The sequence below is a fragment of the Rhineura floridana genome, chromosome 4 (assembly GCF_030035675.1).
Source record: "Rhineura floridana isolate rRhiFlo1 chromosome 4, rRhiFlo1.hap2, whole genome shotgun sequence".
Lineage (NCBI taxonomy): Eukaryota > Metazoa > Chordata > Lepidosauria > Squamata > Rhineuridae > Rhineura > Rhineura floridana.
In genome coordinates, this window is record NC_084483.1 from 92,808,676 (window position 1) to 92,824,909 (window position 16,234).

The 16,234-nt window shown below is 40.2% G+C and overlaps 1 protein-coding gene across 2 annotated transcripts in view; it reads right to left on the reverse strand.

Moving 5' to 3' along the window:
• Positions 1-645: 645 nt before the first annotated feature.
• The window catches only part of GOPC (golgi associated PDZ and coiled-coil motif containing), a 32,336-nt gene continuing 16,747 nt past the window's right edge, over positions 646-16,234 (reverse strand). Inside the window, exons 3-9 of one of the 2 annotated variants that reach the window (XM_061623694.1) lie at positions 13,768-13,791; positions 11,726-11,901; positions 9,484-9,649; positions 7,971-8,066; positions 7,452-7,616; positions 5,968-6,148; positions 646-4,432 (exon numbers count right to left, since the gene is read on the reverse strand). In XM_061623694.1, coding sequence (XP_061479678.1) covers positions 4,320-4,432; positions 5,968-6,148; positions 7,452-7,616; positions 7,971-8,066; positions 9,484-9,649; positions 11,726-11,901; positions 13,768-13,791 — 921 coding nt within the window. In that variant the 3' untranslated portion in view covers positions 646-4,319. The remainder of the gene's footprint in view (positions 4,433-5,967; positions 6,149-7,451; positions 7,617-7,970; positions 8,067-9,483; positions 9,650-11,725; positions 11,902-13,767; positions 13,792-16,234) is intronic. The other variant, XM_061623695.1, reaches the window with a different exon arrangement.

Here is a 16,234-nt window from a genome sequence, read left to right on the forward strand (position 1 = left end):
CACTGACTAAGACAGCTAGGTTGGTGCGGACCAGGGAGAGGGCTTTTTCGATCGTGGCCCCCACCCTCTGGAACTTACTTCCCTTTGACCTTCAGCATGCCCCCTCCCTGTTGACTTTTCGCCGAGCCTTGAAGACCTGGCTCTTCAGGCAGGCCTATGGGATCTCTGGGGTGGGTTAGGTTTTACACTGTATTAATGTAAGATGGTCTTCAGATGAGATGTTATGATATTAATAATGTGATGATTATGTATATGAGCAGATTGTATTTTATATTGTACGTCGCCCAGAGTGTCCGTTCAGTCGGACAGATGGGCGTCTGCTAAATAAAATTTTATTATTATTATTATTGCTTCATTTCCTTAATAATAAACCCGTAGGAGGTGTGTGTGTTTTAAACACATCTTTATTAAAATTTGGAAGGGTCAATGTGGTCAGATTTGACCTGCTGACTCTCAGCTCCCCATTCTCAATATTATAGCTTTGCATCCAGGCCAATTAAGTGCTTTAAAGATTTCCACCGCAGTGAGACTCAGTTGAGCACTAATTGCTCATTATGGTTGCACTAGTGTGCAACTTTGTGAATTATTAAACAAAAAAGGATTCTGAATTGTGAAATTAACTGTTCAAACCACAATAATGCAACCAACTTTATTTACAGGCTAATAAAACATAATCTAACTCATCATAAATAGAATAAGTTGCAAAGTTGTTGTAACTTCTGCAGATCTGAGGCCAACATAACATTAAAGAGTACCTAGCAAAGACTATACAACAAAAAACTGGAAATTGCAAAATGTTGCATAGTATTCTGATAGACTTGTATATTGCGATATGTTGGCTCAAGCGTGGTGCAAGGCAACCACAATGCAGAAAATGGACTTCTGTTCAATGAAATGCCAACTACAGATTCAGCCCTACATTTCACCAAGATTCAGTTGTTGCTTTCAAACATTGGAAATCTAGTGTTCCAGCTATCTTACTTCTTGTTTAGGTTCTGCCATCTTTAAAAGCTGCAAAAAAATAGTTTTGATAGCTTCATGAATACAAACGTTCTTAAAATGTCATAACAGTTTGTATTGTATAAACTCTACACAACAGAAAATAAGAATGGATTTTACCTGAAGGCCCCTCAAGTCTGACTCATCCACCCTTTGGAAGCAGCAGGATGAGTATTTTATTGACAGTGCAGGAAAAAAACATAATTACAAACCGTGTCTGACTAGCCCAGCATGTTACCATTGCCAGTCTGGAAGGCTGCATGGTTAATCAAGTATCAGTGCACTAGCAGTAATTCACAATAGCATCAGAGAAGTATTTCAGAAGTCCAAAGTGACTAGAAAAATTATGATTGAAGGTGTCTGAGGGAGTTTCTCTGCAGGTATTTTTCAGTGCCGATCATAATGACTTGTATGCGGTGATACCGTCAGAGAACAAAGCAGTACCAGCAAACAGTGTTCAACAGAAGCCTAATTTTAATAAATAGTGAAGTTGTGCAAATGCAGTAAAGAACTTCTGCATTTTTATCACTTTAGACAGAACAAGAGTATACTGAGCAAAGAACATGCTTCTGGGGCTTGAGAGCAGAATACAACATTCTCTCACATGTAGGATCTCTGGATTACTGTTAACAAGGGATGTAGGAAAAATACAAGGCTCCTTTTTTGGATAGATTAAAATGCAACATACTATAAATTAGTGCCAAATAGAGCAAACATTGAAAAGGTTTCATTCTAAAAAGGGGGGGTAATGATTAATTTCTTCTGCACGTGTCCAACTGGCACAAAGAGGCATATGCGAGAACCCTTGGCTCCTATGCCAACCCTCCATGTTGCTGCCCATATCAAGGCCCAACATGCAGGACTTCAGATTTCCTAATGAACAACAATATATAGGGAATGCTTTTGCAAAATGTCATGTGTTGCTTAATAGCTTCATATGGCAAGGCAAAGCCACATTCATGAGCCATAGGAAATGCAGCCTTTCCAATTTCATTGCTTGCTTCAAATATTGGGCTTTTAATGGAGGCAGTATCATGGTTAAACTTACTTTAATATACGGTATTAAAGGAGCAGCTATAAAATTTTACTGCAAACGAAATACAGTTCCATGAGTGGAATGACACACAAAAATTATTTTATAAGCAACAGTTAAAGAATCTATAAATAGCAAAATCTTTGCATAAAGTATTTACATTTTAAAGATCTCTCTATAAACATATATATAGTGCACCTAGGAGAGACAAATTTACCTGTGTTCTACAACAGAATGTTTTTTAACATTAAACATTAGGTTAACTGACATTACGCTAAAGGCCTTTCACTTGCTCTCAGTTTATGTACATTCTATAAAAAACACTTACAAAGCTGTCATTTTACATTATTTGCACTCTCAAAATACATCTTTACATATTACAGTTTAATGGCCTGCAGAACAATGAATGGAGAACAGGAGTTTCATGCTTTATCCTATAATAAAAGCTATTACATGGTTTTTAACTGTTTGCATATGGAGTGTGTGTGTTCTATTAAGATACATACATACATATATTTACATACACATAAGAGAACCACCACCTAGCCAAGACAACCCTCTTAATATCAATGCACTCTAAAAATGCCTTGGATCTTCAGATGTGCAACCATTTTGCACATTTGGGATTTTAAAAAAATATAGTTCTGTAAAGTACTAGGGCTATTATACTGTAACAAATTTGGTACCTGATCCTGCACTGTCTTGAGTGTCTCATGGCAAAATACAGGATGTATTCGATAGCCATTTGTTAAGGGCCATTTGACACAATCCTCTCAATGTAGCACGGTATGGGTAACTGATGGCATGGCAAGGACTTAATTTCTGGTTGGACACAATGATTCCTATTACACAATCATAACTAAAGAACGTTTCCCACAATGGATCTAATCATGTGGAGTTCTAGTTGCCTACAGATTATTTAACACATGAGAGGCAACTGGAACTTCATGTGGTTAAGTGATTATGTGGTCAATTGCTTTCACGCTGCCTTACCATACTGCAAGAAATGAAGATTTAATGCTTACCGTGTAACCAACACCACCCTCCAATCTTAAGTCTGAATTGCCATCCTTAGCCTTTCTCACATAAAATCTTGCTTATAAAGAATATCCCAATATTTTAGTATACTTCTTGGAATGCATTTAGAGGGACATATCCATCCCAACGCACAGCAACCTTTGCAGTCACCCATTATGAGGACAGGACATATGTGAAAATGGGTTGTTCAAAGGAACAAATGCATGATAGACTCTTGTGCTACCATACTCTGAATGAGTCAGATTTTTGCAGATTGTCAGAAGTGTCACAGAACTGTAAGTCTCCTTCAGACAAACCAGGGTCACACAGATGGCATTGTCTGGTAACTGTAAAACATACTGTGGAGTAGGTGGAATAGCCATCTAAATCCAACCTAACACAGCTCAGATAGAATGGAAGCCACCCAGTGATATCAACTGTATGTGTAGCATACAACACTCAAAGGGCAGACATAATTCCAAGAAGCCAATTTTACACTTATTTTGCATTTAAAAATTAACAGTATTCTGTTTAATACCTTTGGAGAATATTTTAATTCCAGCAAGAAAGTTTAAAGAAATATATATTTTATATATATATACTGCATTAAATAATGCTGAAAAAAATCTCATGAACAAACAGATCACTAGGATCCAATTCAGAGATTTGACTTCACAATAAATATTTTAACAGCGAAAATGTTTTGTAGGCGTATGTTTTAAAACCAAACTTATTTTTGTATATTGCGAAAATCTTAAATGGCTTTGCTGTTTACCTTTTTACAAGATGCACTTTAAAAGAACTAACAAGATAAGTCAGGAATACGCCACTGAGAAATCATATCCCCCTTGTATATTAACATCTATTTCACTAGCAAATGAATGCCAAGTTTCTGCTTCTACTCTTAGAGAGGACCCAAGTGTCAATTTTTTTCTGCTTTAGTCTATCCCTTTTATCATGAACAAGATCCAAAGTTAAATTCAAGAAAAACCTTTGGAAACAACATGCTTTGGTGCTTATAATTCAAGGGAAATCAACTGGACATGCAACTTCTTAGAAAAATGTGAAATTTTACACATTTAGATTTGCTCATAATGAAGTCCTGAGGTAACCAACAGAACAGGGTTTTTTTTTTCCAGGCAATAGTAACACAGCTTTTCTTTATCCTTTTAATAGTCTTTTATAATTTTCTGTGGCATTTAGAATGCAGAACAGTCTAGACAACCCGTCTTGAGGAAGGGACCAGTCCCACTGATGATTTAGGGGTGTTTTAGGCTAAGGTCTCAGCAGACTGGTCTAGTTTAGATACAGTCTCTTCTGTTTCAATTGAATTTCCTAGATCTCCATTTTCATGACCATCAATACTTGCTTTCTTATTAAACACTGCAAAGGAGAAAAAATGTTTATTACCCAGAGAATCCTAAAGTTTACAAACAACACACACATCCGACCATTTTTTGTGATAAAGAGGAAACATGCATCACTGCAGCATGGAAAGGCAGTTATTCCTAGACTTCTAAAGAGACACTGTATATAAACACAACAGATTAAGAACAAGAACTGCTAGATGGAAAACCACCTTTTCCCCATCCACATGTGCTCTTGCAGAGAGTTTGGAATTAATATGATTCCCTGCTTCTCCTCTAGCAAGACACCACCAGGCACCTGGTTGGCCACTGCGAGAACAGGATGCTGGACTAGATGGGCCACTGGCCTGATCCAGCAGGCTCTTCTTATGTTCTTAAGACCTTTCAATTGGCACAGAAACCCCACATAAACTAGAGCAGGGGTAGGAAACCTCCAATCTGCAGGCCAAACTTGTCCACCAGGCCTCCCCATTTGGCTCATGAGACCATTTTGAGGAAGACATGCCCACTCGCCCTACACCCAATGTCATACATGACATCAGGTGTGGGGCAGGGCTTCAAAGGAACAATCAAGAGCTTAAACTGGGATCCCAATTGTTCCTTTGCTGGAGCAAGGCGCACTCCCAACTACCGAGCAGCTGATGGGGAGTAGGAGAACATCTTGCTGAATGGAAACCACATCTACCTCCTAGCTCTGCTCTTTGACGCTACCCCGCACTGCTCCTTTCAACCTCTGAAAGCAGCAGTGCAGATAGGCTTGCAAAAATGACCTTTGTGCTGGGGTTCCCAAATGTGGGAAACCCATGCAAGGGATTCTGACAAGTGGGCAGGACAATCTACCTGCCAATAATGTGATTCATGATGACATAATGTGATTGTCAGGTGGTTTGCCTCTCCCACCTATCAAAGTTGGCCCATGGGGCATGAGCCAAAGAGGTTTCCCATCCCTGAACTAGAGAATTCCACTAACCAGAAAAACAAGGCTGTGCCTACACAATGCAAAAGCACTCCCAAGCTATAGGTGGAGAGTTGGCAAATTCAGATTTTGAAAATTGTATTTTATCAATCCTTGACCTCATGAACTTAATCAATATGCAATATTTAAAATCATATCACAAAAATAGTCACCAAGAAAGAGGACAGGAAGAGCATACCTTCAACAGAGAATAAAGATGCAATCTTTGCCAACTGCAGAATTAAGGCACCCCAAATTCAAGACCAAAGTCTACTTTTATGGAAATGTAGGAAAGTAGAGCAATATTGTGACAGAAACAGCAAAGGAAAATTTATGACTACCATCTTGATCCTAAACAGCTGAATCATTCTATTTGCCAAGAACTATACAGCTTAACCTTGTGTTTTGTGACACAACTGTAGGTTCATCCCATCCTCCAAAGCATCAGAAAAGGGATAAGGCTGCAAAATGCATTTTATATGTAACATTTTCTAACGCAGAAGTGTGACACTGAAACAATTTAAATTTACAAAGCCTTCATTAAGAGTGTTACTTGAATTGTATCTTAATTACCTTAAAAACCCCACACACTTTACCTTGCAATTGTTTGACATCTCCACTTCCATCTTTTCTACTGGAAGCAGAATTTCCACCTTCCTCCAATTCGTCAAGATACAAACGATAACGATGTCCACTCTCATCCTCATATTCTACATTTTCATCATCTGAATCTACTTCTGGAGCAACGTACACAACTTCAAACTCAATTTCTCCTCTCTAAAATACCAAAATGAAGATTATGTTGTTTCTAACAAGGGGCAGCCCAGTATGGAAAGCAAAGGAAAATGCCAATATAAACAGCAGTTCCATGGAATTGATTTATACCAGACCTCATCAGCATGATACATTTAAAGCAGTATTATGACACTTTAAACAGTCATGACTTCCCCCAAAGAATCCTGGGAACTGTAGTTTCTTAAGGGTGCTGAGAGTTGTTACAAGACCCCTATTCCCCTCACAGAGTTCCAATTCCCAGACTGCTTTAACAATCAATCCCTCTTCTCAGGAAACTCTGGGAATTGTAGCTCTGTGAAGAGAATAGGAGTTGAGGAGTTGTCTCCTATCAACTGTCAGCACCCTTTACGAACTAACGTTTCCAGGATTCTTTGGGGGAAGCCATGACTGTGTAAAGTGGCATGATATTGCTTTAAATGAATAAGGCTCAGAGCAATAAATTCATCATCAGTTCAACAGGAGCTCACTTAGTCACATGTTGATCTGAAGCTCATCTACCAGGCTCTCCCCTATTGCATTATAACTATTAAAATTTAAAAACACTCATTAAAAACTATTCAAAGTGTACAATAGCTAGACAACAAATAGTAAAAAATAATCCTAATATGAAAAAAGTTGGATCAAATGTTAAGTCTTGCGATAAAGGCCTGTAAGAGCATATTCATCCATAGAATCTTTGTTGAAATAACAACATTTTGGAGGTCTTTTTGGACAGTTTGGATCAAGGCCAAAAATGCATGGACTATTTCTCAGCTTTAGTTGACTTTTATGTATGAAAACTGTTTTTAAAAATGACAATGTAAACAATTTTAAGAGACTTCAGGACTCTCCAACTAGTGAAACTTTTACTTTTAAGAACAAGACCTTACTCAGAATCTTTGCCCTGCCTTAGGACCATAGGAAGTTGCCACATACTGAGTCAGACCATTGGTCCGTCTTAGCTCAGGGTTGTCTACAGTGACTGGCAGTGGCTCTCCAGGGTTTCAGATATAGGGAATCTCTCCCAAACCTATCTGGAGGTGCCAGGGGTTGAACCCAAGACCTTTGGCATGCAAAGCATGTGCCACACCACTGAGCTATGGCTCTTCCCTGTGCATCTGCATGCTCCCGATTAATGAATAAAGTCTTCCTCTTACTGCTTGATTTCTATACATCTAAGGGACGCAGTATTTGGTCAAAATGCTGAATGAGACACGTCTTCAGAATATCCAACCCATCCCAAATTATAGAAGAAACACCATCAAATGCATCACAGTCCAGTATTCATGATATAAAAATAAAATACCTGCTGGGAAAGAATGGTTACAGCTTCTTTATGTTTGGCATCTCTCAAATTAACTCCATTTACTGCTAAAATGGCATCTCCAACATGCAGACCTCCACATCGATCAGCAGGCTGACCTGGGTGAATTTCAGAGATGAGGATGGGAACACCATGCTCCTTTCCACCCTATCACAACAACATTTAACAAATCAGAGGTTTCAGCAATTTCAAAATGTTTTATAGCATAACAGTGCATATGTGCTTCACGGCAGGTTTCAGATGCTGCTCTTCAACCAAGGTGGCAGTAAGTATTTGCTGTTCTGCATTTGTGATGCCTAATGCAGTTTATACAGTATTTGTAGTGAAGGTTTCACAAGTATAATGAAACATTTGTGTATTTCGCTGGCGTTTACCAAAGTGTACAAAAACCAAGCATTTTAAATAGATAATGAGGGCCAGCATGGCATGCAGGAAATACAAAAGAAAATGTAAGCATCTGAATCCTGGGAATAAAAAGAAGAAAATAAATGCAAATATTACTGTAATTGAAATGCCCAGTCCTTCATGATCTTCTTTAACCAACAGAACTTTTCTGATTGGACCAACACCTTGACTCTTCTTTAGGGAATCTGGATCCTAGTTTTCAAAAAATAAACATTTATGAAAATGCTTTCTCAAAGTTTTCAGGAAAATCATAAGACACTATTATTACAGCAGACAAAAGAATCTCAAAATATAGAATGCTATAGATATTGCTATGATAAGAAAACCACCACAGAGATTACATAAAAGAAGAAGAAACATGCATCTCAACCGTATTCAAGACTCTAGTTGATGTGGCACTAGCTAAGTTTTTGCTACAATGGCTATGAGGACTTCAAGACAGGCAGACCTAAATAGATCTGGGGCACAAAAAAGCAAGTAGGACTATTGTCCTAATACTAATAGTCACAAGGTTGTTCCAAGAGCTGAAGGACAACTACCTGTTGTTCCATCTACCAGCTGGATCGGGTATAAGAGGCTGGTAGCAGTCCCCACCACTCTCTCTCCATTCCATAGTACCCCTGCACTGGCAGAGTAACGGGCACTGCAAGCTCCAGCCCCATAAGTGTATTTTAACTGGAAGTTCTCTAAGTTATTTTCAGAGCCCAGTTTTAGAGGCAGGAGCATTATAAAGAAATTAAACAAAAAATACATTCCTTTCCAAGTGTTCCAGTGCCTCCTTACAACAGTTTTTAAGTTCAAGAGCTTAGATGGCTCAATGTGTGGTACAGAGGATAGAGTGTTAGACTGGGACAGGAAAGACTAGAGTTCAAATCACCACTCAGTCATGAAGCTCACATGATAATCACAGCCCAGACACTAAATCCCAGCCTACCCTATTTCATAGGGTTATTGTGAAAATTAAATATTATTGTGAGCTCCTTGGGAGGCAGGATGGGATAAAAATGTGTAGCACCACTTTCAAAAATGAACTGGGCATTTTAGTACAAGTATTTAATTTATTTATTTATATCCCACGCTTCCTTCCTAAGGAGCCGAAAGTGGCACATACATTATAAAGAATATGAAAGTTGAATGCCTAATACAATGCTCACATCTATAAATTAAGACTGATCAGAATACAAATGCTGTACACCTTTTAATGTTGGATAACTGTTTACTATTATTTATGGCACAATCCTAACCATGTGTACACAGAAGTAAGTCCCACTGACTTCAGTGGGGCTTACTCCCAAGTAAGTGGGTTTCGAATTGCAGCCTAATTCACCAACCAAGATTCACCTATTTAAAATTCTAATACAGAATATCATAACTATCCCTGATGTTCCATTTGTACAACTTCAACATTTCAGCAGGTTATCCCTTGACTGTTGAGATGAGTTAGGAACAAAGAAGGAAAATGCAGGCTTTACACACACTTCGGCCACATTTATCTGAGCCAAAATAAGAATTTCAACATAGAATGGCAATGGATGAATGAATATATATAGTATAGATTTCTATAAGGTGCAAACATTTTGTTGACAAATGATAAGAACAGAAAACTTACATGTCCTGGGGGTGCTTGCATGGGTCGCTTTAGGTCATTACGACCACGACATGCCCTGATCACAGTTTTGTGTCGGTGCAGATGAATTTCAGCTTCTAGCTGGTTCCAGAGTTTATCGTGAGCAGGTCCTTTCATATCTCTGCCTAGCAACTGAATTTGCTGAACCCTACATAATGAGAAAAGAACATGATATGTGTGAACTGATACAATGAACTACTCTTTGTTTTGCTCTCTCAGCATCAGGTTCTCAAGTCCACTAAAGAGGTGATCAAATGGTTTAAAGTCACTGCAGGAATACAAAAAGAAAAAAAAGAGTGCCATATGCTACCCTTCTGCAACTAGACTTAAGACTGCTTCCACATTTGGCATTTACTAAGGAATAGTCATGCTTTGTTCACTCACTTTTTAAGGGGTATTTGCATTATTATTATTATTAACTTTATTTATACCCCGCCTTTTTTCCAAATTGGAACTCACGGCGGCTTCCAGATAAAAGACACATACAATTAAAAACCTATCAAAAATAAAAGCATATAATACAAAAATGATAAGTATAAACAGATATAATTAAAAAATGAACTCTAGTTTAAAATAGCATTAAACTGTTTCTAATAATTAAAAAACATAATCATAAAATCAGAATATTTAAAAAATAAACTGGCAAGAACAATATAACATCCTTTTGAGCCTATCCTTGGCCGCCTTCGGAATCAAAGCTTGCTGAAATAAGAAAGTTTTTAACTGTCGGCGAAAGGACTGCAGGGAAGGAGTCATTCTTATCTGCCTAGGGAGGGAATTCCAAAGCCTAGGGGCCACCACCGAGAAGGCCCTATCTCGTATTCCCACTAGTTGTACTTGTGCGGATGTAGGTATTGAAAGAAGGGCCTCTCCTGAAGATCTCAGGGTCCGGGCAGGCACATAGAGGGCAATGTGATCTGACAAATAGCCTGGACCCAAGCCGTCATTAGTAACACTTCCCCCCTCACATTTTACCTGTTCAGCTTTAGTTTATTTCCAGAGCGCAAAAAAAACACACCCTCACTGGAGTAACTGTGTTAAGTTCACCCGGTGTAGATGGCCAATCGTGCTGCTACTCTGGCTGGTTAGATTGGTCTGTCCATTTCTTTCTTTATGATTTATTTCCCCACTCTAAGAATCTACTCTATCGCTTTTAACCGTCTGTTTCCAAACAGCATTGTCTTTGTGTCTGTTTGTTTCTTCCCCTTTCCCCCTGTAGATTGCAGTAAGACAGGGGAGAGAGATCATGACCAGAAGTACAGTGAGGACAGAGTATTTAAACTACTCTCTCGTAAACCCAAAAACCACTCTCTCGTAAGCCCACACATGGTCCCAACAAAAAGTACCCCCCTCCAACGCTTAAGACTGGAGAAAGGGGGACCGCCCACTAGATTTCAGAATGTTATCACTAAATCATCCATATCCCATTCAAAGCCACATCTCCCTAGGGGCATCCTTGGAGCCAAGGCCAGAGTCAGGAATGACTGGGCCCTTGGGTACCAGCTGGCCCTTGGGCACCAGCCTGCCCTGGGCCCGCAGCGCTTGCCCGCATGCCACACCTACCTCTCCCATCACCTCAACATGAATGCTACACGTGCTGCATGCACACAGCTGCCATCAACCAAAATGATGTCAGGAGATTCCCTAAGGGCTGATCATTGCCATCTTGGTTGATGGCATGCATGCGCACTATGCTACACGCGCACGTCTGCCATCAACCAAGATGGCAGCAGGGGCATCAGCCCCTTAGGGAAGCCTCCACTGCCATCTTGGTTGATGGCAGGTATGTGTGCGCAGCACGCACAGTATTCACTACAACAAGAAAGGTAGGTGGGGTATGTGGACAGGCATCATGGGCCTGTGCGATTTGTAGGGAGGGGGCTGGCAGCTCCCTCTCTGTGATCTGCAGCAGGGTTGGGAGTCAACACTGTCATGGATTGTGGAACAGGAGCACTGCCCTCCCACCCTAAGAAGGGGCTCTTCAGGGGCCCCTCTGGGTTTCAGGGGCCCTTGGCCAGGGCCCGACCTGGCCACCCTCTGGTGCCGGCCCCGCTTGGGGATCATGGTCCTTTTCTTCTCCCACTACAGTGCCTTTAAAGCAGTTCAGACCTGCACAGATAAAAGAGTTCTTATATTATACTTTTCCACATTCCCTATATGGTCCTCAGAAATACCCTGAGGTAATACATGTTAACTCCTAACAAGTAACTGAGTTTATACACACCTTCCGGCTAGCTCTTTATCTAAGTATTTGGCTGCGAGCCTTGCTCCATATACTTCAGCCTGCAGCACAGCTATGTGTCGACGAAGTGCCTCATTTTCCTTCCTAAGCAGCTTCACCTCAGCTTCAAGTTGAGCTTCTTTCACCTTTTCTTTCTTGTTGGCTTCCAGTTCTCTCTCCTGGCAAAGAAAAGAATCTGGTTAATCTAGCTGCAAGCTAAGCATTCCTATTGCATGGATAAGAAAACTGCAAGTGTATCAATTAATCTTTAGTTTCACAGAAAAAAAACCCATAACACAAAACTGTAGCCTTGCAATATTTGATGTTAACTTTTATATAGAGTCAGAGGTTATTACCTACAAAAGATTCATGTTTACCAGTCCTGCAAATGAGAACAAAAAATGTTCCAAGCCACAAAGAGTCTTACCAGTCCAGTTTGTCCACATATCTATTCACATCACAAGGCAATTTGAGGGTAAATCTAGAAAGCTACTCATAGAGAAAAAATTAGATATATTCAAACTATAATCATATGAAGGTGTTTTGATGATGCAGCAGCTAATTTAGAAGAATACAGCACAGTAGTGCTTAATAAAATGCTCCAAATAAGAGGATGAAAGGCTTTATAAGCATCCAGTTTGGCTAAAATTAGAGATTTTTTACAAAGTATAATAAGCTTTTAAAATGCATTGATGAAACTAAAATGCCTCTTTAAAAACAAAGCATTTTTAAACACAAAAAAATAATATCCAGCATTGTGGTTCCCAGTTATATTTAACTTTCTAAGCCTAATTGCCAGAGGAAAAACAGAGACATCAAAAGACTTAAGAGACTGGGACTTTTTATATATATATATAAAATAAGAAATAGGACTGGCCATGAGAGAACTTTATTAAATATGCATATTGTAACAGAGAAAGTAAAGAGATAGAACATATTTCCTCTCTATTCTCTTCATTCCTAATGGGCAGAATGGAGATCAACCATTGTCTGGACCACTGGAAGGTAAGAAGTACAGAAAAAGGATGTGTGGCATTGTGGTTAAGGTGTTAGACTATGACCAAGGAGACCAGGGTTCGAATCCTCACACAGCCATGAAGCTCACTGAGGGGCCTTGGGCCAGTCACTGCCTCTCAGCATCAGAGGGAGGCAATGGTAAACCCCCTCTGAATACCGCTTACCATGAAAATCCTATTCCTAGGGTCGCCATAAGTCGGGATCGACTTGAAGGCAGTCCATTTCCATTTCCTAACCAAAACAGAAATACAGAAAAAACCCCACTATTCATGAGAATGCATCTTGTATTTAAAAGACTTATGAAAATGGCCCACTCATTCTCACCAGATTTTATTTCTTGCTTATATTCCAGTAAGATTTATAAAGGTTTATAAGTATCTATGAGTTACAGGATTTGAGTTCATTAGTGAACTACTTTGGCTTTGAATTTTTGAACATCTACTATGGCATCCAGAACAAAAATATACCACTGTGCCATTGGTTTTAGGAATGCAGGCATTGAAGGATAGCTAGGAATAAAAAACTACCTAAATATACCATCAAATAGCAAAACAATTAAACATTATACTTTTTATAGGAATTTTTAAAGGACTTAGGACAGTGGAGAAAAACCAGAGAACTATTTTAGGATTCACAGCACTTTGCATGACTTTTTTATTTTTGAACAGCTGACTGCCATGCCATAACACAACTGCTTTTGTTCAAAGCCTGAGCACATCATGTTGTTAGTAGCCTGGATCTCTGATTGTGATCACTATCAAATTTTAATAACTTGCCACGTTTAGACTCAATTCCAATTCTCATGTTAGTCATAGCAATCAACAACAGCAATACAGACATGCATGTTGAGTGAAAGATAGCATCAAATCTAAAAACACCATTGAACATACACAGAAACTTGGCTATGAAACTACAGAAAATAGCTTAAATTCACTGGCACTAAATGTCCAGGCTAATATGTGCTGCTCTGCAGAAAACTACCGCACTGCTTTGCATTAAATACAGATAAAGACAGCCAGAGAACTTACCATATCCTCCACAGAAGGGGCAGACTTAAGATGAGAGAAAAAAAGTTTTCTGATTAGAAATACTAGCAAAAATATCAAACTTACAGAAGAAGGCCATACACTGACAGAATTCTTATTCCAAGCAATTTTCTTATTCCAAGCAATAATCAAGTGTAGTATCCATCGTTACAAAAAAAAAACAATGTTACTAAAACTTTTCTCTCATTGAAACTTGAATCTTTTTCACACTTTGAAATGGTGAATGTCTTCAAATAAATGACATCTGTTCTTTAATAAAGGAACCAATTTCCACAAGATTTTACTACCTCATTTCCCCCCTATATATACTGACATAAAACAGTAGTAAAGGGCAAACGCATATACCTAAACCTGCACTGTAACAAGCAATTTTATTTTTTTGAAGAGATGATGGACACTCTTTTGCCCAATACTGATGGGGTGGATACATTTTCTTCTTTTCCTCCTGAGAAGATAAGAGTGCTTTGCTGGAGCTGCTCAAAGCTAGAAATGGCCTGCTAATCACACTAGCATGTCATTTTGATATGGTTTGAACAAGAACTAGCAGGGATCGGGTAACTAAAAAACACATATATAGCATCACCACCAAACGACAAAAGAAAGCTGGCTCTTTAGCCAGATTTAAAATACTTTATTTTCTCTTACGTTTTGCATTCCTAAGTGCCCATCAGCTGGTTGGCACTTGCAAAGTGGTGCACAAGGGGTTTTGCCAACTGGCAATGTCTGCAACCTCTTTTAGTCAAGCCTTGCCTTCCTTACCTGTCCCACACATGACTTCATAGGAGAGATGTCAGGTATAGGACAGGTGGGTTTGGCTGAATCAGCCTGGCAGGCCAAATAAGGAGATCTCGTAGGCCAAATTTGACCCGTGGGCTAGTGGTTTCCCACCCCTGCTATATATGCTTCCAGAGAAATAAATCCCACTTACCAGACTTACTCCTTTTTTTAGGCTTACTCTGATGCTATTGTTAGGGATGCAGAGTAAATAAATTAAAGTGCAAACACAAAATTATTCACAAAAACTAATGACTGGTAAGCTCTCCAAGACTCTCCTCTGATTGCCTAGGAATCTTTTAGGGTTCTCTCTTTTGGGGGGGGGGGCTGACAAAAGTTTGAGACAATCTGATGGCTCACAAGGCACTGCCCCACCCACACCTGGCTCTGCTACTCTTCACCACCACCCCAAGAATACTCCCCCCTTCCCTTTCCCTAATGAGACAGTGGCACAAAAGCAGTAGTAGGGGCAGGAGAGTCATAAAGGTGGCTTTTGCTCCTCTCTCCCTCTTATCTATTCCATCAGCTATTGCAGGAGCCTTTGGAAAGACTACTACTACCAGAACAAAGAACAGGGAGAGGAAAAGAAGCTGAGGAATTGTCACCATCCAGCTGCCATAGTGGCCCCTCCCTCCCTCCTCTAACTGTCACCACAGGGCATCTGCAGTAGAGCCATCTTCACCCAAGGGGACAGGAGAAGAAACAGCTACAGATTCTTCTTAAACAAGCTGTCTTTTTTATGTTATTGTAACTTTTAAAAGAAATACTTATTGTTGTAATAATATGCCTTAAATTAAATAATACATAAAAGTTCTGCACTCTATCATATCATAGTCAGCTTGCACAGAACAGCAGTCTATAGGGAAGGGGTGGGTGGCCAGGACAGAATAGGGATTCTGTTGGTGTACCGCCCACCCCGCTGCTCCACAGTCTCCCTACCTGAGCTAGCCAGAGTAGTCTCGGGGTTGGTGTTGGAGTCCCCTTGGCTTGTGGTATTGGGTGACTTCAACATCCACGCTGAGACTGCTCTGTTGGGAGTGGCTCAGGACTTCATGGCCTCCATGACAACCATGGGTCTGTCCCAAGTAGTATCTGGCCCCACTCATGTTGCTGGTCACACCCTCGACCTTGTTTTCTGTGTTGGTCGGGATGACGGTGATCTTGGTGTGGAAGAATTTGCGGTGGTTCCGTTGTCATGAACAGATCACTACCTGGTCGGGTTTAGACTCACTGGGACTCAGAGCCTCTGCAGGGGTGGGGGACCGATTAGAATGGTCCGTCCCAGGAGGCTGATGGATCCGGATGGTTTCCTGATGGCTCTTGGAGATTTTCCTGTCACCTTGGCAGGCGATCCTGTCGAAGCCCTGGTTGACCTCTGGAATAGAGAAATAGCCAGGGCGGTGGACACGATCGCTCCCAAGCGTCCCCTCTTTCGGAGTGGAGCCAAACCGGCTCCATGGTTTTCCAAGGAGCTGGTGGTGATGAAGCGTGTGAGACGGGGACTAGAGCGATGTTGGCGGAAGACTCAGAGCGAAGCTGATCGATCTCAGACTAGAGCCTATTTGAAGGCCTACTCTGAGGCAGTACGGGCTAAGAAGAAATCTTTCTTCTCGGCCTCCATTGCGTCTGCTGGGAGCCATCCAGCAGAACTGTTTCGAGTGGTTAGGGGGCTTTT